We start from the raw sequence: 25,475 nt of genomic DNA on the forward strand, positions 1-25,475 counted from the left end.
GGAGTTTGTGTCAAACCGTTTCTAGGGTTTTCCTGTCAGGTTGGTAGATTGTATTTCTAGTGGACTTACGGGATCGAGTGCACAGAAGAACCCTGCGACCCCCACATCTGCCTCTATAGCTAAGAACAACAAAGCGATGTCTCTGTCCTTGCAGGGACTCCTCAGGGCCGAGAATGAAACAGACAGAAGTTAGAGGGACAGGGGGACCGCACTGATTCATTCAGTGTACGTTTATATGACACAGGAGCCTTCGTGAGGAAGTGGGGACCCCAAGGAGTACATCTGTATGCTGTGTGCTTATTTGGACCACAGATGCAACTGTGGATAACTAAGAGATGCGAGAAGACAGATGGAAGGAGAGGCTTCCTCAGGCAGGGACTGTCATACTGAACCTGCGCAGCTTTGACTCAGGGTCTCTGGAGACGACGATGTCCCTTTCATGCTGGAACACGGAGGACATCTCCCACGTGGGAGTCTGATGCTTTGGGGAAGGGGACAGTCAGAAAGCTCTGGTGTCTGCTGTTTATTAAGTGCTTGTACCCCCAAATAAGCCTCATAGCAAACCGTTGGGTTTCGGGGAGGCATATTCTACTTTTCAATAGTTTTGGCTGACTAGAGCTTAAGAAAGATTTGGAAATTCTTTCCCACAGACTTCTGAAGGAGCTCCTTTGGGTTCTGGCTCTCAGTGTCATCTTTCCTTTCTAAGAGTTGGTAATACTTTTCCTTTCATGACGGTTGAAAAGTAATTGAATGCTAGACAGGGCTGTGTTCGTGCTCAGGGCTCCTCTTTATAAACAGGCTGTTAAGATCTCCGAAAATACAGCAGAGGCAGGAAAATCACTGTGAGGAGACACCAGCCTGGTCTGCATAGCAAGTTCCAGGCCATCCAGGGCTGCAAAGTGAGACTCTGCCTTGAAATCAATTAATTCTCCAAAATAGCCCAACCTTTAATACGTTAGACTTTGGTCTTTGTAACTGCAGCCCCCAGCTCCTGGGACCTCGTCCTGTGCAGTAGAGATGAGGTTTTCTCTGATGGGCTTGGATTCAGTTCACTTGAGACTGTTAAATCAACTACTTCTTGTGCATTACCAACCTGCCCACACGTGCTTCTGAGAATTCTGCAAACAGTAATAAAGTTCACCAAAGAATGTGCCCTAGGAACACTTTTAACTCCATCTTCTCTCAAAGCTGTGTGCATTCTGTTTCCCAGCTTATAACATGTCTACCTCACCGTCATCCAAATCCTGTCCTAGCTCCAGGACACAAATTACATTTCTTCCATGAAACTTTCTAATGTTCATATTACTCTTATTTCACCATTTTCATTTCTCAATCATAAAATGTGTATTAGTTTATTAACTAATTTATTTATTTTTAAAGGATCTCATGCAACCCAGGTAGCTTCAAACTCAATATGTAGCTGAGGCTGGGCTTGAACCCCGATCTCCCGCCTCTGCCTCCTGAGTGCTGCAGATAAACGTGCTTGCCCCCATGCCCACCTGAACTAGTTGATTGTTTTTAGGACAATAAAAATACCTTTATCCCACTCTCGTTTCCTCAGTTAAAGCTCCTAGGGGGTCTGAGAGGAGTTGGGAGAGGGGTGATAAGATCAAAGGACACTGGATGGAATTCTCAGAGACTTAATGAAATGTTAGTTTTTGGAAGCTGCTAGAGGACAGAGCCTGTGTTGTAGACCTCAGCCAAGCACAAAGACCATGGTTACTTAAGAGTGAGTCAGGGCACTGGGGAGGTAGCTTGGTTTTAGAGACCTTTAGGCCCCGGGTTTGGTCCTCAGCAAAGAAGTTTAACCGAGGAGAAAAAAAAACCACGATCACAGCTGGGTGCATTAGGCATCAGGTACTTTGCTCGTCATTGCTGCGAAACACCTGACAGGAAGCAACGGCGTGGAGGAGAGCTTTAATTGAGTTCACAGTTTGAGGGGACCTGGCAGTCCGTGGGAGGTTGGGATGGGTGCTGTTTGAGGGGACACAGTCCTTCGTGGCGGGGTAGCACAGCGGGAGCTTGGGATGGGTGCTGTTTGCTCACTTCTTAGCAGACCCGAAGCAGAGCCGGCACAGGGGGCCGGTCTAAGCCATACACTCAGGGCCCACACATCCTCCAGCTAGTCCCTCACCTCCCAGAGGTTCCACACTGCCCCCAAACAGCGCCACCTGCTGGGGACCAGGTGTTAAAACAGGGGAGCCTGTTGGGGGCTTTTTACCTCCAAACCAGAGGTTCTTTTTTTTTTAATTTATTTTATTTTATGTGCACTGGTGTTCTGCCTGCATGTATGTCTGTGTGAGGGTGTCAGATCCCCTGGAACTAGAGTTACAGACAGTTGTGTGCTACCATGTGGGTGTGGGAATTGACCCTGGATCCTCTTAACCACTGAGCCATCTTTCCAGCCCCAAACCAGTGGTTCTTAACCTGTGAGTCGTAACCCCTGGCAAACCTCTACCTCCAGAAATACTTACATTGTGATTCATAACAGTAGCAAAATCACAGCTATGAAGTGGCAACAAAAATAATTTTATGGTTGGTGGTCACCTGAACTCAAATAATTCATAAAATATGACTAGTGGAATTTGGTGATTTGTGGAGAGTGACATGCCTCAGCCCTGTGTGACAGAGATTGAAGCTAACGTGTTGAAGGGTGCTGGAGTCTGTGGATCTTTAAAATTCAGCTTCCGGGGTCACTGACTTCAGTTGGCTCACCAGAGTTTGAGAGCAATAACCACGGCGGGGAGATGGCTCAGAGTGACGAGAGCTTTCTGCTCTTCCAGAGACTGTTGAGTTCCCAGCACCCATGGCAAGTGGCTCACAGCTGCCTGTGCCTCCGCTTCTACAGGACCCAGTGCCTTCCTGTGGCCCCTGAGGGCAGGCACCCACACACGTGTGGCATACGCACACACATAAATAAATCTTACAAGAAAAACAAAAACAAAAACCTGTTATCGCCAAGTGGAATTCTTTTAGAACATCCCCAAATGTGTTTATTATGAAACGGTTGTAGTCATTTTTGGTGTGTGTGTGTGTGTGTGTGTGTGTGTGTGTGTGTGTGTGTGTTCCTGTGCGTGCACACATGTATTTGGGGGGAAGGGGTGGGTGCCTGTGTATGAGGGCCCAGGGATGACTTAGGTGTCGTTCCTCAATGGATGCTTCACCTGTTTTTGAGATAGGGTCATTGAACCCGAAGTTTGCTCGTCTCAGCTAATCTTGCTGGACTGCCAGCCAGCCCCGTGGCTTAACCTGTGTCCGCCTCCGCAAGCCTGGCATTACAGACCTGCGGCACACCAGCTTCACACGTGGTTGCTTGGGACCTGATCTCTGTGCTTAACAATGCCAAGTTCGCTTACTGACTGATCTCTGTTCCCAGCCCCCGTTTTTGTCAACGTTAGCATTCACCCAAGACTCTTAGTGACTTCATTTTCATCCCCTATTTGCAGGTTTCCTGTTCTCCTCAAGGTCTGAAGGTTTGGGTTCAGGACACTTCCTATCTGTGTAGCCGGGCTGGGCAGGTCCTCCCTGTCCGCATTCAGATGAACGGCTGGATTCACAATGGAAACCTGCTCTGCCCCTCCTGCGGGGACTTCTGCGAGCAGTGTCCACCGGAAACCGACCCTCCAGCCGCTAACCTGACCCGAGCCCTTCCTCTGGGTGAGTACTCCCCACGGTTGGAGGGACGGGGACTAAAGAGCTGTGCCTACAGAATATTGACGGAGCCTCTGGAGCAGGCCAAGCCCCTTTTCCCCTGATTGAGGATCTCTAGGAAAACCCTGCTACCTGCTGTTAGTAGAAGCTTGAAACTGGTAAACGCTTCGGTGGTACAGCATGGCCAAGGCAAGGCTCTGTGTGAAGAACCTGGCAGCCCGCTCAAGGCCATGGCAGTGGACATTACACTTTCTCTTGGAAACTAAGAGTGAACAAAACTCTACTTGTCAAATACAAAAAGGAATGAAATATATTTTAGTTATGTCATAATCAGGTGAGGTACTCAAAAAGGGGTCTAGAAGATGGGTCCATGAGTAGAAAACACTTTCTTTGAAAGCATGAGGGCCTGAGTTCAAATCCCCAGCACCTACATAAAAAGCTAGGCCTGGTCGTGCTTGCCTATAATCCAGATCTCTGCGGTGTAGTCAGGAAGTTCCTGGGAGCCTGCTCGTCAGCCGACCTAGCCCATCGGAGCTTCCAGTTCTCCGAGAGACCAAGTCTCAAAGGTACAGAGAGGAAAGAGGACGCCACTCATGTCAGCTTCTGCCTTCTGTGCGCACCTTTGAAGACGTGCACACAGGAGCATGTCCACATACACAAACCACTCCAGAAGGGGTCGATACCTACACAGAAGAGTGCCTGAGACACAAAGGCCTGAACACAGAGAGAAAGCATGGGCTTCCTCCAGGGCCCAAGTGGGAACGACTATGTGTCTAAGACCAGCAGCCGCAGCTCCCTTCTCCTGAGGTTTATAGCGGAGACAGCTCACCCACAGAGACTTCCTGCCCACACTCGGTACCCCACCCCCCACCCCGGACTGTCATGATAAAGACACTGAGGTTCCAGGATGTATCAACAGTTGTTCAACCCCATCAGAGTGTGCACAGCCCACCTGACCCCAACTTTTCAGTGTGCCTCCACTGTGTCTGCTGCTGCTTGAGTGGATGTCTCTTCTTCATTCCCTCACTGCCCAGTCAGGTCAGATCCCACTGGACTGGACACAGCATCTCTGCATATGTCCATTGCCACTCTGAGACTGTATGCTGGATTGTCATTTCTGTGAGGAAGCATGCACTAATCACTGTAACTCCTAGTTACCTTCCAGCCTCCACTGCACTGATTTGAGAGTGGTACAGAATACAACAGGAATAGGAAGATCCTGGGCATCGCCTTTCAGCTTTGTACGCAACACTGCTGAACCGCTGAAATGCCTTGACTGCCTGCATTTGTGAACAGAGCCCACAAAGAGTTTGAACTGACTACCTGTGCAACTGTGCCAGGAATTCTCACGTGTGCTTGATTGGTGTGGGGGGTGTGGGGGTGGGGGTGGGTGTCTGTGTGTGTCTGTCTCTGGTGTGTGTGTGTGTGTGTGTGTGTGTGTGTGTGTGTGTGTGTGTGTGTGTGTGTATTTATGTGTGTGTGTGTGTGTGTGTGTCTCCCCCCTTTGTTTTTGAGACAGTCTCATGTAGCTCATGCAGGCCCCCAACAACAACTCCATCGGAGGCTGAGGGTGCCTTTGAACTCCCTCCTGCCTTCACCTTCGAGTGCTGGGATTATGGACCTGTGTCCCCATTGCCGCGCCTGCTTTATGCTGTGCTGGTGACTGAACCCAGGGCCTCACACAAGCCTGGCAAGGCCTCTACCGACAGAGCTGCGTCCCCAGACTGGGTGTTTCTCTTTGAAACAGTTGCTATCTGCCGAATTTTAAAATGTGGTATTTCAGTGCCCTTGCAGGAGACGTAGTGAACCACAGCCATGCCCGTTTAACGGGGCATCATCCCTGGTGAGCTGTCTTGTGAACGAGACTATTTCAGTACCACACGGCTAACATGAAAGCCAATACTTTAACAGCTCAGGGTGCACACACCTGCAGTCCAGCCCTCGGGAGATGGAGGCAGAAGGATCAAGAGTTCGAGTTCAACCACACAGAGAGTTGGAGGCTCACCTGGGCTGCCTGAGACCCTGTTTTTAAAAACAAACAAATGGACTAACAAAAACCTGCTAATATTCTGAAATAGAGAGTGAATTTCATCTCCATTAATTCTTCTCCTTTTTATTGTTCCCATTTGGTTTGTTCATCTAACCTCACAGAAGTAATATATTTCAGAATACTAAAACTCACTTTTTTGTATGGTTTTTTTGTTTTGTTTTGTTTTGTTTTTAGAGACAGGGTTTCTCTGTGTAGCTTTGCGCCTTTCCTGGGACTCACTTGGTAGCCCAGGCTGGCCTCGAACTCACAGAGATCCGCCTGGCTCTGCCTCCCGAGTGCTGGGATTAAAGGCGTGCGCCACCACCGCCCGGCCTTGTATGGTTTTTTTAATTCATTTTTTTTCTATTATCAGCTTGATACAGTATAAATTCTTATCCTAATAGTGAAATGTTTCACTGAGTGATTGAGTAAAACCAAAACTTATTATAAGCCACCGTCATCCTAGCGTCCCCCCTGCTATATAGCCTCCCTGGTTCTGTGGGTTGCAGTCTGATTGTTCTTTGCCTAAAACTCACTTGTCAAAATTTGTTTTCAGACAGGGTCTCTGTCACCCAGGATGGCCTAGAACTTTCTGTGTAGACCAGATTGCCCTTAAACTCATAAGGATGCTCTCACCTCTGCCTGTCTCCAGAGTGCTTGGATTACAGGAGTGCACACCACGCCCTGTTTATGGAGGATGGGGGGATTGAACTCATGGCCTCAGGCATGCAGGGCAAGCGCTCTACCATTGAGCTATAGCTCTACACACTCTGCTCCACTTTCTAAAGGTGGTCCTTGCTCACCTTCTCATAATCTGCTCACCTCTCACTGTTTACCTGGGATGATTGAATCACCAACATGTGCCTGTTTTGTTTTGTTTTGTTTTGTTTTCTACCATAGACCTCTGCTCCTGTTCTTCTAGCCTGGTGGTCACGCTCTGGCTCCTCCTGGGCAATCTGTTTCCTCTGCTGGCTGGATTTCTTCTGTGTGCGTGGCACTAGGGATGGAGAACTGAATTCTCGAGATGACAGCTTTGGCGTGTTCCCATGAGCAAAGCACAAAGCCTGGGGGAGTGCCAGCCCATGCCGGCGACGCAGACGGCAGAGCTGGCGTCCCTGACTCTGGCTTGGAAGCGCTGGCCGCAGAAGGACTGAAGCGTAGCTCCACAGCGGTCCCTCGTCAGCCACACAGCCGCCTCCGAGCTTGAAGAGGAATTGCGTGTGCCCAAGGCTCCTTAGTGTATGGATATGCAGTCTCCTGACAGCGAGTTCTCCTTTGGATTCAGGGCGGATGGTGGGATTTGCCATTACATACCTCAGCATTTGCGTTAACCGAGAAAGTTCGTGCGCATCGAGGTCACTCACAGAGCAGCTGACCGACCACTCCAGAGTTTAAGTGGAGGATCCCATCCCCCAAAGTACAAAAATGGTCATTGGGATTCCGGATTTCCCGTCACCATTGCACATGCTTTAGATGAAACCTGGACACGATACACTCCGATCATCATGCTTCTTGACGGTTCCATTTTGCTAATGCTTCTGACTTGACCATGTTTGCCTTTCCTGCCAGCTGTGTGGCCCGTTCACGACAGACAGCTGTTGCCCGTGTGTCGTCGGCCCTCAGCCATCTTCATCTGAGCGCAGCGTCCGCTTCACTTCTCGTTAACTTCATAGCAACCTGAAAGACCGTGGGTAGCATGAAGTACAATGCACAGTTGCGCGCGTTGAGATCACGCAAACAGAAGACAGCGTGATTGTGGGTGCTTCGGGTAATGTTTAGAACAACTGTAATCCACCAAAGCCCAGCTGATCCTTTCTGGCCTATGTAAAATTTCAAAGTTCAGACGTGGACAGGCATGCGGTTACTTCCAAGTGGACTGAGCCATTGCAGAAGAACTGCTAGTACCTGGAAGTTATTTCATGGCCAAGAAGAAAAACTCAAGTCAAGACAAGGTGATCTGAATTGCTTCCTAAGAGCCAAGTGTGGGTTTGGCATCCAGACTGCCCACATGGGCCCATCTGAGTCCTTTACAGAAGTTGGAAGATTACCTTTGCTTTCAATGTCCATTTCCTCCCATGGTCGACACTGCTGGACCACATGGATCTGTGAAGCATCTCTGCTCTGGTACCAGAGCTTAACCAACCCTCTAGTACCCCAACTTTGAATTTTTATTTATTTATTTATTTTTCCGAGACAGGGTTTCTCTGTGCAGTTTTGGTGCCCATCCTGGTTCTCGCTCTGTAGACCAGGCTGGCCTCGAACTCACCGAGATCCACCTGCCTCTGCCTCCTGGGTGCTGGGATTAAAGGCGTGTGCCACCACCACCCAGCCAACTTTGAAATTCTTTAATGAGGAATGATGTCCTGTTTTTCTCCCTAAAGATAATCAATTCTGTAGCCTTTGGGAACAGCAAGGTGGCTCAGTGGTAAAGGCACTTGCCACCAAGCCTGATCTCCTGAGTCTGAGTCCTGGAGACCACACTGAAAGTTGTCCTCTGATCCACACGTGCACACGCATGTACACGCAAGTAAATGTAAAACAGTTTTTAAAATGAAACATGACGTTTAGACACATTCCTCTCCCGCCCTACCTGTTCCACTCAGCGTATAGTTATTGAGTGCTCTATTCAAGAAACTGCAGGTAAAGCCGAGCGTGGGGACCTGAACCCCAGCGCTTGGGAGGTAGAGGCAGGAGGATCATGAGTTCAAGGTCATCCTCAGCTACATAGGGAACTTGAATGTAAAGTCAGTATTGGCTGCATGAAACACTGCCTTGGGAGTAGAGAAAAGAAAGACATAGTGTAAGCGAGCAAAATATCCTGGCACTAAGTAGAAACTCCAGGGACTGTGGCTCTGCAGCAGGACAGCGAGCCCCTCAGAATATAGGGAACCTCACCCTTTTTTTTAAAGGCAGAAATTTAAAATGTGTACATGCATGCAGTACAAGCTGGAGATAGTCATCATTGTGAAAAGCCGACGACCCCAAACTCAGTCAGCTTCAGTTAAAGAGAAGTCGTGGTCTGGAGACCAGCACTCTGTTTTGCCAGTATTCTGCACTCTTTAAATTGTACAAAATCAGAAAAGTGAGTGTGTTGTTAAAGAACCGTACAATAGGCCAGGCATGGTGGCACACGCTTTGAATCCCAGCACTTGGGAGGCAGAGGCAGGTGGATATCTGAGTATAAGGTCATCCTGGTCTATAAAGCAAGGTCCATTCCAGCTAGGGCTGCATAGTGAGATGAAGCTGTCCATAGCGGGAGGGGAGAGAAATATACATTAAACTTTCATACCTATGATGATTATAAATCATCCTACAAAATGTATAAAGAATTTCACCAAAAATACCAGTGGAGTATGTTGAGAGTCGGTGGTAGGCTTGACTCCATTTTGACTGTTTTGCAGTAATGCCATTTAGGTAGTCTTGTTTCCAAGCATGGTGCTTTTTATACTTGAAATATATTTTTGCTTTATTTTTTAATTAATATAATTATATTTGCACTAATGACTTTCTGGAGAAAATGTTACAGACAACGTTTTTTGTATATATATTTATTAAGCTTGGAATGTGATGTCCCAGTGTTTTCTCTGCACAAACAGGAAACTTAATGCAGCCCATGTCAAGAAGCACTGTCCCTTCCTCTTCAGTGAGGCTAGAGCACGGTCACCCATCACTGATCCCACCTAGGGTCCTTAGCAAGACGTAGACGGTCTCTCAGCCCGTAAGGCAGTTTAAGAGGCTCGTGGGCACTTTGAATATAGCACCTAAGAAGAGGCTTCTACAGTCTGCGGTTCCAATGAAGAGTTGGAAAGAGCCTCGTGCTGGCATTCTCTGGCAGATTAGCCCTTTCGCATCACAAGGATGTGATCCAAAGAGGAGACCAAGCAGGGTGCCCCGTGGTGGAAGCGAGGTGGACGGGGGACAGCTGATCAGGGGACCAGGACCGTAGACTGGAGTCCCTTCCTGACTCTGAAGGGCAAGTGTTTATAAAAACTGACTACCTCGGTGTTCAGTTCAAGCAGGTCACTGTAAGTATTTTAAGGCCCTAGGTGTCAAACATACCAAGTGAGTTGTCTCAGGTTTTCTCAGAACTTACCGGAAGGAAGGAAGCAAAGCCATGTGAGGAGCCTTGAGCCAGGCAGGAAAGGCGCTGGACAGCATTTGATAGTCTGTGTGTCGACTCCTCTGATAGTCTGCAGAACATCCTTCCAGTAATCCTTACATTTTTCCTATAAGATTCTTATATTCCCAAGACCAAATGAGCGTTCTAAAAACGTTATAAATTATGCTTAGCATTAGTTTTCAGCCTAAGTTGGCCTAGAGTTTATTGAGAGTTGAAGATATAATATAACTGTATGGGTTGTAAATAGTTTTAGGAAGATACATAAGTATATCAGAGTATTCCACGAAATGTTATTAACGTTTCTTCAATATTAGACTTACAGATTGAGCCGGGCATGGTGGTCATGCCTATAATCCCAGCACTGGGGAGATAGAGGCAGGAGGATTATGATTTTAAGACCAGCTGGGCTACAGAAAGAGAGAGACTGTCTTACCCCGACTGCCCCAGAATAAAGAAAGGTTCCCAATTTCAGCTATTGTATAAAGCAGTTAGATGGTCCGTCCGAATCTTTAGCTCCAAAGCCTCATGACTAACACTCGACAAGGTCACTGCTGGCCCTGCTCGGCCTCCCGGGGTCTCCAGCCAGACGCCGTGTTCCATGCCTTGCCCAGCTGTGAACTTAGAAGCCGGATAACAGAGAAGAGCCAGTCTCCGAGGACAGCTGAGTGGTCCCGGCAGGAGGAGATGGACGTCACTCATAGCCTCACAGCCAGGCACTCGATCTCCCTGCCGTGACCTTTGCCCCCAGCCCAGGAGGACTGACGGGCTCTGCTAAAGTCTGTGTTGCTCATTCTGAAGAAAGGGCTGAGCTGGAGAGAAGACGGTTTGTTTGTTTTGTTTTGTTTTGTTTTTGTTTTTCCTTTTTAAAATTAGGTTGGGACTGGGGAGGGAATCCTTTTATGTTTACATTTTTAATAAGTAAAATAGATTTTAAAATTAGTCCTTATTTATGGTGGTGAATTTAAGTGTAATATATTCCATAGAAAAACACATTTAATAAAAATGGAAATAACTTGCAGCTTGTCTTTACCTAAAATCATTAACTTTTTTGTTGTCGTTTTATTTGGTTTTTTTTTTTCTGCTGCTGCTGTTGTTGTTGTTCATTTGTTTTTTTGTTTTGTTTTGTTTTTAGAGACAGGATTTCTCTGTGTAGTTTTGCTGCCAGTTCTGGATCTCGCTCTGTAGACCAGGCTGGCCTCGAACTCACAGCCATCCGCCTGGCTCTGCACCCCACTCCACCCCCAGTACTGGGATTAAAGGCAGGTGCCACAATACCCAGCAACCCTTAACTTTAAAGAAAGTTTTTTTGTTTTTTTGTTTTTTTTTTAAAGATTTATTTATTTATTATGTATACAGGAGAAGGCACCAGATCTCATTACAGACGGTTGTGAGCCACCATGTGGGTGCTGGGAATTGAACTCAGGACCTCTGGAAGAGCAGTCAGTGCTCTTAACCTCTGAGCCATCTCTCCAGCCCCAACCCTTAACTTTAAAACATGGATAAGAAAAACAAACACGGTCGTGAACTCTTTGGGGGAAGGATGAGGAAGTTACTACTGTGAAGTAAACTTCAGTTTTACTTAAGTGTAAGTAAGTAGTCCTGCATCCAGAACGGGGACAGGCCTGAAGAGTTAGGCTGGAGAGAGCAGGCTGACTGTCCCCAGAACTGGTGATCACAGAGGCTGCCCAGGTGCTCTGCTCCAGGACCAGCCTGCTGTGTGTAGTCTTCGAGAGTGACTTCCTGATCACATGAGTGCGAGTGAACATCCTTCCCAGTGTGCACTGGGAGCCATTCTGCTAGGACATGGAGCCACTGAGCCGATTATAGTTACTGAATAGACATCTTTCTGGGGATTTCCTAGTCATCGTCAGATTCTTTGTAAAGCTTTAAATACTTTATTTTATTTATTTATTTTTTTTAAGATTTTATTTACTTATCATGTATGCAGTGAGTGTTCAGCCTGCAGGCCAGAAGAGGGCACCAGATCTCATTGCAGATGGTTGTGAGCCACCATGTGATTGCTGGGAATTGAACTCAGGACCTCTGGAAGAACAGCCAGTGCTCTTAACCTCTGAGCCATCTCTCCAGCCCCTAAATACTTTATATGAGTACCTAAAACTACAAACAATAAGTTGAAGTATTTAAATAAATCTAGTAGTATTTGCTCAGCATGCTAAGATAAGGTTCATAGTGTCTCGTCTACGTCTCCTTTTGGTATTGTCACAGACTAGCTCACATAGGGAGCCCTGTTACAGATATTAGTCTTTTAAGAGGTATTTATTGGCTGGGCGGTAGTGGCATGCCTTTAATCCCAGCACTAGGGAGGCAGAGCCAGGCAGATCTTTGTGAGTTTAAGGCCAGCCTGGTCTACAAAGCGAGTTCCAGGAAAGGCACAAAGCTACACAGAGAAACCCTGTCTCGTAAAACCAAAAAAAAAAAAAAGAAGAAGAAGAAGAGGTATTTATTTATTATGTATACAGTGTTCTGCTTACCTGTATGTCTACAGGATAGAAGAGGACACCAGATCTTATTATAAATGGTTGTGAGCCACCATGTGGTTGCTGGGAATTGAACTCAGAACCTTTAGAAGAGCAGCCAATGTTCTTAACCGCTGAGTCATCTCTCCAGCCCCTGTCTTCAGGTCTTAAGTGCTGGGATTATAGACATGCATCACCATGCCCAGCTCAGTGATTTTTTTTTTTTTCTTTTAATGAAGGAGTTTAAGTCCACTTTCATGGTTTCACTGAAGGGTCAGGTTTAAAATTTTCAGAATAAGGGACCAGGGAGATGGCTCATTTGGTACAGTACTCACCATACAAACATGTATCCAGCACCCCAATAAAATATCAGGCATGGAGTCACAAACCTGTAACCCCAGTGTTGGGAAGGCAGGGACGAGGATCTCAGGGACTCACTGGCCAGCTACTCTAGCCAATTGGGAGACTCAAAAATCCAAATTCCTCTCTAGTCTCTGAAGGCACCTGCACTCACATGATGCATGTATATTAAACACACACACACACACACACACACACACACACACACACACACACAAAGTGAGGAGAAATACAGGAAGATACTGGCCTCCAAATGCATATGCACAGACGAACACATACACTCATGTACCCCATACATAAATGTTCAGTCAGGTAGCTCAAAACCTGTCAACCCAGTGCTTGGAAGGCCATGTTTTCGGCGCCACAGATTCAAGGCAGTCCTGAGGTACAAAGTAAAACCTTATCTCCAAAAGTAAAAAGTGGCAAAATAAGCAGGCTCTGGTGGTGCACACCTTTAATCTCAGAACTCAAGAGGCAGAGGCAGGCAGAGCTCTGTGAGTTTGAGGCCAGCTGAAGATACAGAGCGAGTTCCAGGACAGCCAGAGCTAAACAAAGAAACCCTAGCTTGAAAAACAACCCCCAAAATGCAGAATAAATCGAGTGTTTTAAATACGTGATCTGGGGCCATCAAGATGGTTCAGTGGTTTGCTGCCAAGCCTGACAACCTGTGTTCAAGTCCCAAGACCCATGTGGGTCCCCAAGGGGGACCAACTCCTGTGAGTTTTCCTCTGACCTCCACATAAACACTATAGCATGTCCCCCTCCCCACTATAAATAAAACATTTAAAAACATTAAATGTGCGATCTGCTATTCTATAGATGACCAATAACCTCATTTTACATGTGTAGAAGTATTTTCTGTCTTTATATTATTATTTTTTATGTGTATATGCACATGTTTGTTGTACCCTTGCAGGCAAGGAGAGGTTAGATCCCTTAAAAGTAAAGTTCCAGGTTGTTGTGAACCACTTGACCTGTGATCTGGGACAAACTCTGGTCCCCTGAAAAAACGGGAAGCACTCTTAACCACTGAGCCATCTCTCCAGCCCCCCTGCCTTTATATCTTAAGGTTATACTTTATACCTTAGAGTCAATATATGTTAGCACTCAGTGCCACCAAAACACATTCTTTGTCAGTTTCAACAGACATTAAAGATTGAAGCGCTTTCTGACGTTGCCTTACTTGAAACTATCCAATTCATAGTATCCGAACAGTTCATCATTCCTCCACCTTAGGTCTCTCCTCTTGGCATTTCACAGTGCCACAGGCTGAGGACAGAAGAGCATAAGCATTTAAAAAGTGGTCCAGGAGGCCGGGCACTCAAGAGGCAGAGGCAAGCAGATCTCTGTGAGTTTGAGGCCAGCCTGGTCTACAGAGTGAGATCCAGGACAAGCACCAAAACTACACAGAGAAACCCTGTCTTGAAAAAAACAAAAACAAACAAACAAAAAAAGGTCTAGGAATTTGGCTCACATATTTCATCATGTATTTTCAGTCTCCTAATACATGAAGATGTGTTGAGATGCGACTAAGTAAGTGTGTAACTATCTGCATCTCTCACAGTAGATTTAAGAAGGCTAAGGGGAAAGACTATGTAAATGTTCCATAATGGTTGGGGATACAGTGTTGCCCTGATGAAGGGAGTGGAGAGGTGAAATGTCTATAGGCCACAGCCCTCTACTGAGGCAGGTGAGCTGCTTTCCCACTGATGGACTCTGTCCCAGGACTCACATCCTCAGGAGCCAGTTTCCCATAGCCACAGCAATGACTTCCCCAAAGTGCCAAGGCTGACGGCTGAACTGTTAGTACCCTGGGTTTGGGACCTTCCCACTGTCCCAGGGGCCCCACAGGGAGGAGACTGGAGCGCTCAGGGTGACTGGGAACAGGGAGAAGCAGCCATACCCAGAGTGTGGAACAGACCGTACCTCCACTGTGAGGTGAGACCCAGAAGATAAAGAGCTGGACTCCTGACCCCAGGAAAGAAACCTGCCTACCAGGCATGCGCTCTGAGATCTGAGGAGTCGTGAAGGTTTACCAGGTAGCTTTTGCAAAAGAGATAGTTTTGTGTGGTGACTCTTGACACAAAAACACAGCTCTTACCTCAAAGGGAATAAGAAAGTTGATTGTGGAGCCAAATTAGAGTGGCCGGGGCCAGAGGACAGGAATTCAGGTTGCTCCCCGGCACCACATGCCACCATGGTAACGGTTTAAGGAAGGTTTAGGACAAGAACAAAGTTATAAATCAAGGCAGTTTTCACATTGTTGGAAATATCAGTTAGGTGGGCTACAGCAAAGTGGAGAAGTCTCTACTACAGGGCTCCAGAGGTCATCTGATGACATTCTTAGCCTTTGGTTGGTGGAAGCTAAGGGGCCTTATTTGTACACCTGAAAAATGTTTTTTTACCTGAGAGTCACAGGATCATAGACCAATAGCAATGAATGGCTATTTTGGTTGCTAAAAACAACCCAGGAGAGTTTGCCTCCTGACTTGCAATATTCCAGTTCCCTGCAAGTGCAGGTGTGCTATTCAGTTAAGATATTTAATATGGCCACTTGTGTTCATACTCTGATGGGTCTTGTTTTACACGGCGGTGTGTAAGTTCAAGACTTCTTTCAAACAGGTTCATTGTGTGTGTGTGTGTGTGTGTGTGTGAGAGAGAGAGAGAGAGAGAGAGAGAGAGAGAGAGAGAGAGAGAGAGAGAGAGAGAGAGAGAGAACTCGTGAAGGTTTGAGAACAACTTTTAGGAATTGGTGATAGGTTTTCTGCCCCCCATAATAGGTTTTTGTACAGATGCACTAAGCTAGCCAGATCAAGCCGAATTGAAAAAGTGTAACAACAGGTTTGTTTGTTTGTTTGTTTGTTTGTTTTTTTAGCAAAACAACTCCCAGGTGGCTTCTCCAGTCCCAGAGATCAAGGCTGGAGAAGTCATACACCCGAACTAAAACAGGGAGATTGTATAGGTTGTAGGATAGGGGTGATGACATGTCTGCCACAAGCTGGGTTTCTGCCCAACTGTGGTCAAAAGCTGAGCACTTTAGGTGGGTCCTTGGGCAGCTGGCAACTTCAGAGGAGGAGCCACCAAGAATGCAGAACTGGGCCTTTTGGTGTCTTTCCTTTGGAGACTCTCTGAGCGGGTGGGGTTTGGAGAGGCAGGAATGAGTTTCCAGCCAAACAATTGGTTCTCACTTTCCGTTATGTGGTTCCAGCCTTGGGCTTGGCAGCAGCCTCTTTATCCACTGAGCCATTTTGCTGGCCCTAAAACAGGTTTTTAAAAATAATGACTTTTCAGGTTTGTTTTTTTTTTTAACTTTTTTATGTGTGTTTGTGTGTGAACATGCATGTGTTTGTGTGCAGGAGCCTGCCATGGTATGTGTGTGGAGGTCAGGGAACAATTTGGGGGAGTCTTTTCCTTCCACCAGATGGGTCTTAGGGAAAGAATTAAGGTCACCAGCCTTGGTGGCAAAAGGCTTATCCACTGAGCCATTTCGCTGGCCCTCAGTTTTCCTCGTTAGGAATAGACATTTTTGTAAATCGATGTCTTCAGTTCCTATTCTTTACCTCTAGTGTTTTATTCCTTTTCTCTCTTTTCCTTCCACCCCACGCCCCACCCCCTGCTGGCCTCCAACTTGGGATGCTCCCCCTATCTTAGCCTCAAGAATGCTGGAACTGTGAGTCACCACGCCCAGATCTTTGTTTTATTTTTAATTCTTCTTTTTCTTGTTTGTGACCACTGTGCAAAAATGAAAGGAACTACAACCAGATATAGGTAAATCATTGTGCTGAGAAGAATGTGAATGCCCTTCTGTAAGGGAGTGAGTCAATAACTAATGCAGTATTCCTCCCTACAGCACACGGCACACCAGCACAGTGCACTTTATCCCCTGCATGCCTCTCCCCTGCTCTGGCTGTGATCCTCTTGTGTCCAAAAGGCAACCCAGCTGTCCAGATGCTCAATTGCTTTCTTGAAACATGGTCAACTTTTACAGAAGTGAACCAGCCTAGCACACATGAGCACACACGCATCAGGAACAGCCAACAGACTCTTTGAGGGAACTTTTATGAATTCCTCCCAGCATTTAAAGCATCCTTCAATTCCACCATGCTGAGCTGGAGCATTTGCCCTTTGCCCAAGCAAACTGTGGGCAAGTCCAGGGAGCATATATACACTGGGGTCTCCAAACAGACCGGAGGTAAAGTTCAAGAGTGCATGCCTGGCCAGGCCTGTCCTTGCCAATGCTAAGAACTTAAAAGAAGGAGGGACCAGCGCTTTAACAAGAGAATGCCTTTAATTAGTGATTTTCCAAATGAGGTCTCACTGTGTAGCCCTGTCTGCCTGGGAGCCAGGTTGGCCTCGAATTCAGATTAAAAGCATGGGAAACTGTGCCCAGCAAGAATGCCTTTAAAAAAAAAAAAAAAAATCAAGGGGAAGCAGGGATCATCGCAAACACATCAGGAAGCCACATTTAAACCAGGGGCAGGTGCTGGAGCTGATGCCTGCAGGCAGGGAGCTGGGCGTGGTAGTCCTGCCCTGGGATGACAGACAGAGCCTGGTGTTCTGGAAAGCCGGCTCACTTCTGAGCAGTTAACAGCCCAGCCACGCCAGACGTTATGGGGCACTTCCGATAGCGAAGCATTCCAAGACTTAAACTGCGAGAGTGTCATGCTGCAGAGCCTGTGCCTCCTCACTGGTGCGGGGAGCAGACGGATGCCTTCCTTCTGTCAACAGGGGTACCCAGGAAGAAACCTTCGTCGGTCCATGTTTGTGCACAAGTGTTGTGGTGTGCCAGGGGGACAGAAGCCCCGGCAACTTGCGCTATCCTGGTGGTAACCGGTTGCTGGGCTCTTGCCCCAGGCTCTACCACCCACCTTTTCCTTCTATTTGCCAGGCTCAGCACAGCCAACAGCCCGCAGTGTAGAGCAGGTTCTCTTCTCCATGAGGGGTGGGGAGCAGCCCCTCTAAAAACTACTGCGGATGGCAGAGCTTTCCTGGTTACTGGATTTTAATGCACTTTTTGTTGATGGGTTTTTTGTTTGGTTGTTTGTTTGTTTTAACCTGGAACTCAATATGTAAAGCAGGCTGGCTTCAAAGTGGCAGAAATCCACCTGCCTCTGCCTCCTGAGTGCTGGGATTAAAGGCGTGTACTAATCCCCTTGCTTTTTTTTTTTTTTTTTTGTGATATATATTTTTTATTTTACAATACCATTCAGTTCTACATATCAGCCATGGGTTCCCCTATTCTCCCCCCTCCCACGCCCTCCCCTTACCCCCAGCCCACCCTCCATTCCCACCTCCTCCAGGACAAGTCCTCCCCCGAGGACTGTGATCGACTTGGTAGACTCAGTCCAGGGAGGTCCAGTCCCTTCCTCCCAGACTGAGCCAAGTGTCCCTGCATAAGTTCCTGGTTTCAAACAGCCAACTCATGGAATGAGCACAGGACTTGGTCCCACTGCCTAAATGCCTCCCAAACTGATCAAGCCAATCAACTGTCTCACCTATTCAGAGGGCCTGATCCAGCTGGGGGCCCCTCAGCCTTTGGTTCATAGTTCATGTGTTTCCATTCATTTGGCTATTTTTTTTTTCAATAATTGAGTAAAACTGAAATTTATTATATGCCACAGTCGTCCTAGGGACCTCCATGCTATATATATATATATAGCCTCTATGGTTCTATGGGTTGTGGTCTGATTGTTCATTTTATATCTAGAATCCACCAATGAGTGAGTACATACCATAACTGTCTTTCTGGGTTTGGGTTACCTCACTCAGGATGATATTTTCTAGTTCCATCCATTTGCCTGCAAATTTCATGCTTTCATTGTTTTTCTCTGCTGAGTAGTACTCCATTGTGTATATGTACCACATTTTTTTCATCCATTCTTCCGTTGATGGGCATCTAGGTTGTTTCCAGGTTCTGGATATTACAAATAGTGCTGCTATGAACATAGCTGAGCATGTATCTTTATGGTATGTATCAGCATTCTTTGGGTATATGCCCAAGAGTGGGATGGCTGGGTCTTGAGGTAGTTTGATTCCTAATTTTCTGAGAAACCGCCATACTGATTTCCATAGTGGTTGTACAAGTTTACATTCCCACCAACAGTGGAGGAGTGTTCCCTTTGCTCCACATCCTCTCCAACATTGGTTGTCATTGGTGTTTTTGATCTTAGCCGTTCTAACAGGTGTAAGGTGGTATCTCAGAGTCGTTTTGATTTGCATTTCTCTGATGATTAAGGATGTTGAGCATTTCTTTAAATGTCTTTCAGCCATTTGTAGTTCTTGTTTTGTGAATTCTCTGTTTAGCTCTTTAGCCCATTTTTTAATTGGACTGTTCAGAGCTTTGATGTCTAGTTTCTTGAGTTCTTTATATATTGTGGAGATCAATCCTCTGTCAGATGTTCCCCTTGCTTTTAATGCACATTTAAACTATGTTTTTCTTTGATAGCCACAACTCTCTGGGTGTGTGCCCAACACTGCACATAGGCTAGGGGACACAGTCAGACAGTCTTCATCCTTTGACACTGGGTCTTGAATGTCTTTTTTCAAGGTATCATCTGCTAGGACTGGTCTGGGCTATCGAATGTCTTTGTTATTACCTCATCTCCTTGTAGAGATCACACCCTTCTTCCTGCTCCTGTATTTTTCCACCATAAGCTAACAGTTAAATCTCATTAAGTCCTTAGAGCTTCTTTTAAATGTCACCTTCCAGAAGATATCCATGTTCTTCCCAACTAGATATGCATTTTGAATTTTCATTGCAACTCCTCCTGATGACTACTTTGTCGATCTGTACTTGTTCCCAGTCCCCCAACTAGACCTTAAGGGCACCAAGGATCGGGATTATTTGTTATATAGCTGTGTGGATCACTACAATGTAACAAAAGGCATGTAAATGTTGGAACTTTATCACCCTGTTCATACTCTGAACAGATAGAATGTCTGATTAGGCCACAAGCCCAGGATCTTTACAGAGTAGGACTTCTTGTGACCAGAGCAAATGAAAGTGAGGATGATCACATGTGAAGGCCTAGACTTGACTTTACAGACTCCATGTTAGGGAAGGGCCGCCATCTTAGACTACCTGGTGATGGGGGGTGGGGCAGCTGTACTCAGCTCCTGGAAGAACCTCAGGAATATGCCATGACACCTCGAACAGATACCCTAGAAGGGGTCAATTAAGAAACAGGGCAGTAAAGATCCAGATACTCCTGCGGACATCCTGTCTGTGGTTTATGGCCCTTGTAGATATCCAGATAATCCTGTCAGTAGGTTGTGGTTCCCCACCAAAAGTCTAGCCCAATAGTTTCAAAAAAATCACCTTGCCCCATATCCCTTCTACCCAATTTAAAAATGCCAAGGCATGTAATTCTGGTGTGTGTGTGTGTGTGTGTGTGTGTTTCCCTTTAAAAACCCTCCAACCCCTGATCCCGGGGCTGCCACATTTCCCTCCATGTGCTGGACGGTGGCCCAGGTTTGAACCTGACAATAAAAAGGCCCTTGTGTGCTTGCATCGGGAGCTGGCTCCTTGGTGGTCTCTGGGGGTTTCACGACAGGGTACCACACACACAAACAAAAATGTAGATGGGATTGGGGAGGAATCCTCACATAAGATCTTTAGAAGCCATCTCCCTGTGTTTGCTCTTGATTGATTTAAAATCACAGACTTGGGAGCTCACACAGCTAAGCAACGCCTGAGCTTCCAATTAGCTTGGGTATATCGTGAGAACAGTTGCCTGGTTACTTCACAAAAGGCAGATTTGCTAGAGGCCTGTTCGGCTTTTTACAAGAACCTATGGTGATGTGGTGGATAACTAATCTGGGCTAAAGGCACGACCCCTCTATCGTCATGTTGAGTTCCTTTTGTTGTCTCAGCGTTTGAATCAGACTTGCCTAAGCTCTCCGTGGTATGAACAAGAATTCCTGGAAAGAAGCTGTGTCTTCAAAGACTGGTTAAAACTAGTGATGTAGGATATAGGGAGGTTGGATTGCTGCTGGTCCAGAGGTGAATTCCCTTGTCTTGGGCTAGCTTTAACCCATGAATAACTACTCCTTGCCCACCTCTGTGTCAAAGCTAACATCCCATAATAGATAAGAACATTTTGGAATCTGTTAATTATGATTAATTAGACCACTAGCCTCCACCATCCCATAAGCTAAGTATGTCATCAGATAGCATTTGAGGCCTGTACAAAAGCTTCCTCCATCTTACTATAACTGCCTCTTTGTTGTACCTGTCAGGTCCAAAGGAAACTCCAATTCCCCAAGCTCCAAAAGGGAGTCCAATAAACTCAATCTGGACTATAGGAGGATTTCTGGCAGTTAGATAAAAGCCAGGAACTTGTGAAACCCGTTCCCATCTACCAAAAGCAGCCACTCCCCTTACCTCTGGCAGAAGGGGCATGTGGTTGGTTCCCTGTGATGCCTATCAGCACATCAAAGCGCATGATGGCTTCCAGGCTCCCTCAGCATCACAAGTACCTGTTACACATTTCAAAGTCCACGCTAGGGTCCCAGCCCTTCTCAGCTCCTCCCCTTCCCTAGATCCCCTCCATCTCATGGGCTTCCCTGCCCCAGCTACTCCTTCTCCTTATAACCCTGCTAATCCTGCTGCTGTGCCTCTCCGCTCCTGCTTCTCCCACTTTTTCCTCTATTTGGCTCTTCTTCCCCGTCTCACAGAGTCCAGTCTGCTGGCTGTGTCCTCTCTGCTCTTCCAGATGCCTCTGGTTGTCCTCTCCCTCACTACAATAAACATTTTTCCCTTAACCATACCACGGAGCGGTCATGTCGTCAGCTTATACAGTACCTACCAGTGTACTTTAAACCGGCCTACATTTGTGATGATCTTTGTTCTGTAAAACTATAAGCCTTCATGAAACTGCTTCCACATTCCAATAACTTAGAAATTGGAGTACCCTAAATCTGTATTCCCAGAACATGGTCACTCAAAATGGCTCCTGAATAAACTATCTCTTACTCCCTTTAAGGAGAGAGCTGTGTTTTCTTGCATCAACAATACAGACACATTAATCATTTAAAAACTTTTGTTCAGAGGCCTGGGGCGATGGCTCAGCAGTTAAAAGCATGAGCTACTCTTTGAGGATCCTGGTTCAATTCCCAGAACCCACAAGGCAGCTCACAACTCCAGTTCCAGAGAGCCTCAGCTTTCTTCTGGCCTTCACAGACACCAGACACATACCTGGCGCAAACATACATACAGACAAAACACTCATACACAGATTAATTTTAATAATTTAAAACTTTTATTCAAGACTGTAGTACAGTGTGAAGTTGGCTTTTTTTTTCTCCTCCAGGTGCTATTGAGGCAGGAAATTAGGGTAGAAAGTAAAGCCTGGGGAGACTCCTACAAAAGCTGTAATATCCATGTTATAAACAGATTGGCTACCTGAGGACATGTTGATCTTCGAGGTTGGTCCTGCTGTAGTCGGGTTGGGGGTGGGGAGTGGGGGGATGTTGATGTACATGGCCATGTTACCACCAAAGGCCATGTGGATGTCCATGTTGATGGCTGCGGGCCATGCAGCCACCAGGGCTCATGATGATGTGAGTGGCCTGTGTCCTCACCTGAGGCCATGTTGATGTCCATCATCAGTTCTGCTGCTGAGGGCCATCTTGGGATCCATGGTCCTACTGTAGCCAGGAGCCTTCTTGATGGCCTGTGTTATCACCGAGGGCCATGTGGTTGTCCGTGGTCTGTTCTGTTGCCTAAAGCTATGCTGATGTCCACAGGTCAGATTGCCAGTGGGGACCATGTTGGGGTCCATGGCCTGTGTGGACACTGAGGGCCATATGGTGTCTGTGGCCCATGCTAAGGCAGAGGGACATGTTGGTGTCCATAGTCTGTACTGGCACCAGAGACCATGCTGAAGTCTGTGGCATGTGCTGGTGCCTAAGGTCGTGTGGGTGTCCATGGTCTGCACTCTCACCAGAAACCACGTGGAGGACCATGATCCATGCTCCCACTGACTGTAAAGGGCAAGGAAGCTATTTTTGCTGTGGTATCGATGACTGTAGACTCATGTTGAGAATGAGAGTCATAGAAGGCTTCTGGGACAACGTCTACCTCCACCTCAACCCCCAAAGAGTAACAGCCTAGACAGGAAGCCATGGAAGAAAAGCGGCTGGGTGGTGGTGGTGGTGGCGGCGGCTGCGGCGGCGCACGCCTTTAATTCCAGCTACTCAGGAGCCAGAGGCAGGCGGATCTCTGTGAGTTTGAGGCCAGCCTGGGCTACAGAGTGAGTTCCAGGACAGCCAGGGCTACACAGAAAGACCCTATCCTGAAAAACATAAATAAATTGCGATAAGGATGCTGAAGTGTAGCTATCCACGGTGATGACTTCTGGCGGGGGGTGCAGGTGGGGAAGGACTCAGTTATCTTTAAAGGACTGGCCGCAGGGAGTTTGACCGCGCTCCAGTGAGTATATGTGCTACACAAATTGGACTTAACGCTTTCTTATTTTTGTTTCATTTATTTATTTATTTATTTATTTATTTATTTATTTATTTATTTATTTATTTATTTATTTATTTCCTTTATGTCTTCTCTTTATTTTGGTATGGGGTGGCAAAATGGGGGGAGGAGATCTGAGAGGACTGGGAAGTAAGTGTGATTGGGGTGCATTACGTGAATTTCCCAAATAATCGATAAAAATATTATGTTAAAAAACCGGATTGTGTAAGAGGAGGGCAGGAAGTGTCAGCAGGGGGGCTGGTGAGATGGCTCAGTGGTTAAGGGCATATTCTGCTCTTTCACAGTACCTGTGTTCCGGTCCCAGCATCCAGGCTGGCCAGGCTCTCCTTTAGCCATCTGGCTGGCTGGCCGGCTCAAAGCAGGCATCCGTGACCTCTGCTACAGAAAGCTGCTCATGTAGGATTCTCATCAAAGAGATGGGTATAAGAACAGGGCCCCAGGTTGGTCTGGGATTTTGTTACATTAACATTTAGGGCTTCATCAAACTTGAGAGAAATGGTCACGGAAGACACAATCTGGTTAATAAAGAAATGGAGGTCAGGATCAAGGTATCTGAGAGATGTCACAGGCAGACTCATAGTCTATCACAGAGGCACAAATGGGTTTACTCCAGGATGGTGTGAGGCTAGAGTTTTTAGCTCAACCACAGCTTTAGGAACCTGGTAGTCTGGGTCAGTTTAGAATCCGGCTCGAACTTCTTGCCATAATCAACCAAGAGATGTAACCAGAAAGGGGAAAGGTGTGTGTGAACCAAATCTATGGAAAATCAAAAAGCCCTGAAGACCCATGCTCTTGTGAATTCCTCTCAAGACAAGCTCAGCAATGTCCTTTCCCACGGTGTACACTCTTAGGCACAGTGATTGGCAGCAGCCTCCTTGCCTGAGCTGAGCTGCTCTGGACAGAAGAGCCGGCAGTGAGGGCCAGGGCAAACGCCATCAGTACTGCGGGGACCTGGCATATGAACACTGCCTGAGCACATGCCTGCCAGCGTCTGTGCCACTGAAGAATGCGCTAAAGGAGCCACCGCTTCCCAAGTGGTTTTTTCCCTTGGCATCTGGCCGTCCGACAGAATGCATGTGCCAACATTAAAGATCCCAGCAGGCACTGGACACTGTTAGGTCCAAACGAAACGCCAATTCCCCCAAACTCCCAAAGGCAGTCCAAATGTCCAGAAATGGGCTCAACCTGGACTAACGGAGGGCTTCTGGCAGTTAGATAAAAGGCAGCGTTCCTCGGGAACTTGTGAAGCCGGTTTCCCTCTACCAAAAGGAGTCATTCCCTTTACCCCGGACAGAAGGGACGTCTGGCTACGTGTGACGTGTATCATCATATCAAAGCTGGGCTGACCTCCAGGCTCCCTCAGCATCACAAGTACCTGTTACACAGTTCAAAGTCCATGCTGGCATCCTGGCCCTTCTCACCTCCTTCTCTACCCTAAACTCCCTCCAGTTCACGGGCTTCCCCTCCCCCAGCCCCTCATTCTCCTTATAACCCTGCTATTTTACACTATTCTCTCTCTCTCTCTCTCTCTCTCTCTCTCTCTCTCTCTCTCTCTCTCTCTCTCTCTCAGTGTGTGTGTATGTGTGCCCCCTTCCTCTGTCTCTGTCTCTCTCTCTGTGAGTGTGTGTGTGTGTGTGCTCCCCTCTTCCTCTTCTCTCTCTCTCTCTCTCTCTCTCTCTCTCTCTCTCTCTCTCTCTCTCTCTCTGCTCTGCTACTGCTTCTCTCCTGGCAAGGTCCAGTCTGCTGGCCATGTTCATCTTACTTCTGTCTATCTATGCTCTGGACTCTCCCAGACATCTCTGGCTGTTCTCTCTCTCATATCTGCAATAGAAACCATCCCCTTAGCCATACCACAGAGTGGTCATGTCATCAGTTTATATAGGCACCAACCTGGCCAACGTGGCTGGAAATGTGCTCAGGCATTGGAGGGTACAGGTTAGGAGGCAAAGGTATGTGAATGGCAGTTTCTGTAAAGAAGCTCTGGCTAGGAATGAAAAACTCCTGGAAGGAGTCTGTGTCTACAGAGACTGATGGACCCATTGGAATTTCAGTGCTCTAGAGAGATTGGAATTTTGTAGGTTCAGAGGGTAATTACTTTATCTTGAGCTAGTTTTAGCCTTCTGGAACGGCCATTCCTTGCCCTCCTCTGTATGGGAACTAACATCTTGTGATAACTAATAAAAACCTTTTAAAATCTACTGACTTAGCAAACCACTAGTATCCACCAATCCAAAAGTTACAAATGTCATTAGATAGCATCTAGACCTATAGGATAGCTCCCTCATCTTGTTGTACCTGCCTCTCCGTGTACCCACCTGTGGTGGTCTGAATGAGAACAGTCCCCATAGG

The 25,475-nt window shown here is 46.9% G+C and overlaps 1 protein-coding gene across 2 annotated transcripts in view; it reads left to right on the forward strand.

Moving 5' to 3' along the window:
- Positions 1–10,818, forward strand: part of Lmln (leishmanolysin like peptidase) — a 50,270-nt gene extending 39,452 nt beyond the window's left edge. For both annotated transcript variants that reach the window (XM_006974535.4, XM_076548793.1), the window contains exons 16-17: positions 3,447–3,657; positions 6,581–10,818. In XM_006974535.4, coding sequence (XP_006974597.4) covers positions 3,447–3,657; positions 6,581–6,681 — 312 coding nt within the window. In that variant the 3' untranslated portion in view covers positions 6,682–10,818. The remainder of the gene's footprint in view (positions 1–3,446; positions 3,658–6,580) is intronic.
- Positions 10,819–25,475: the final 14,657 nt, after the last annotated feature.

Source organism: Peromyscus maniculatus, chromosome 12 (assembly GCF_049852395.1).
Source record: "Peromyscus maniculatus bairdii isolate BWxNUB_F1_BW_parent chromosome 12, HU_Pman_BW_mat_3.1, whole genome shotgun sequence".
In the NCBI taxonomy this organism is placed as follows: domain Eukaryota; kingdom Metazoa; phylum Chordata; class Mammalia; order Rodentia; family Cricetidae; genus Peromyscus; species Peromyscus maniculatus.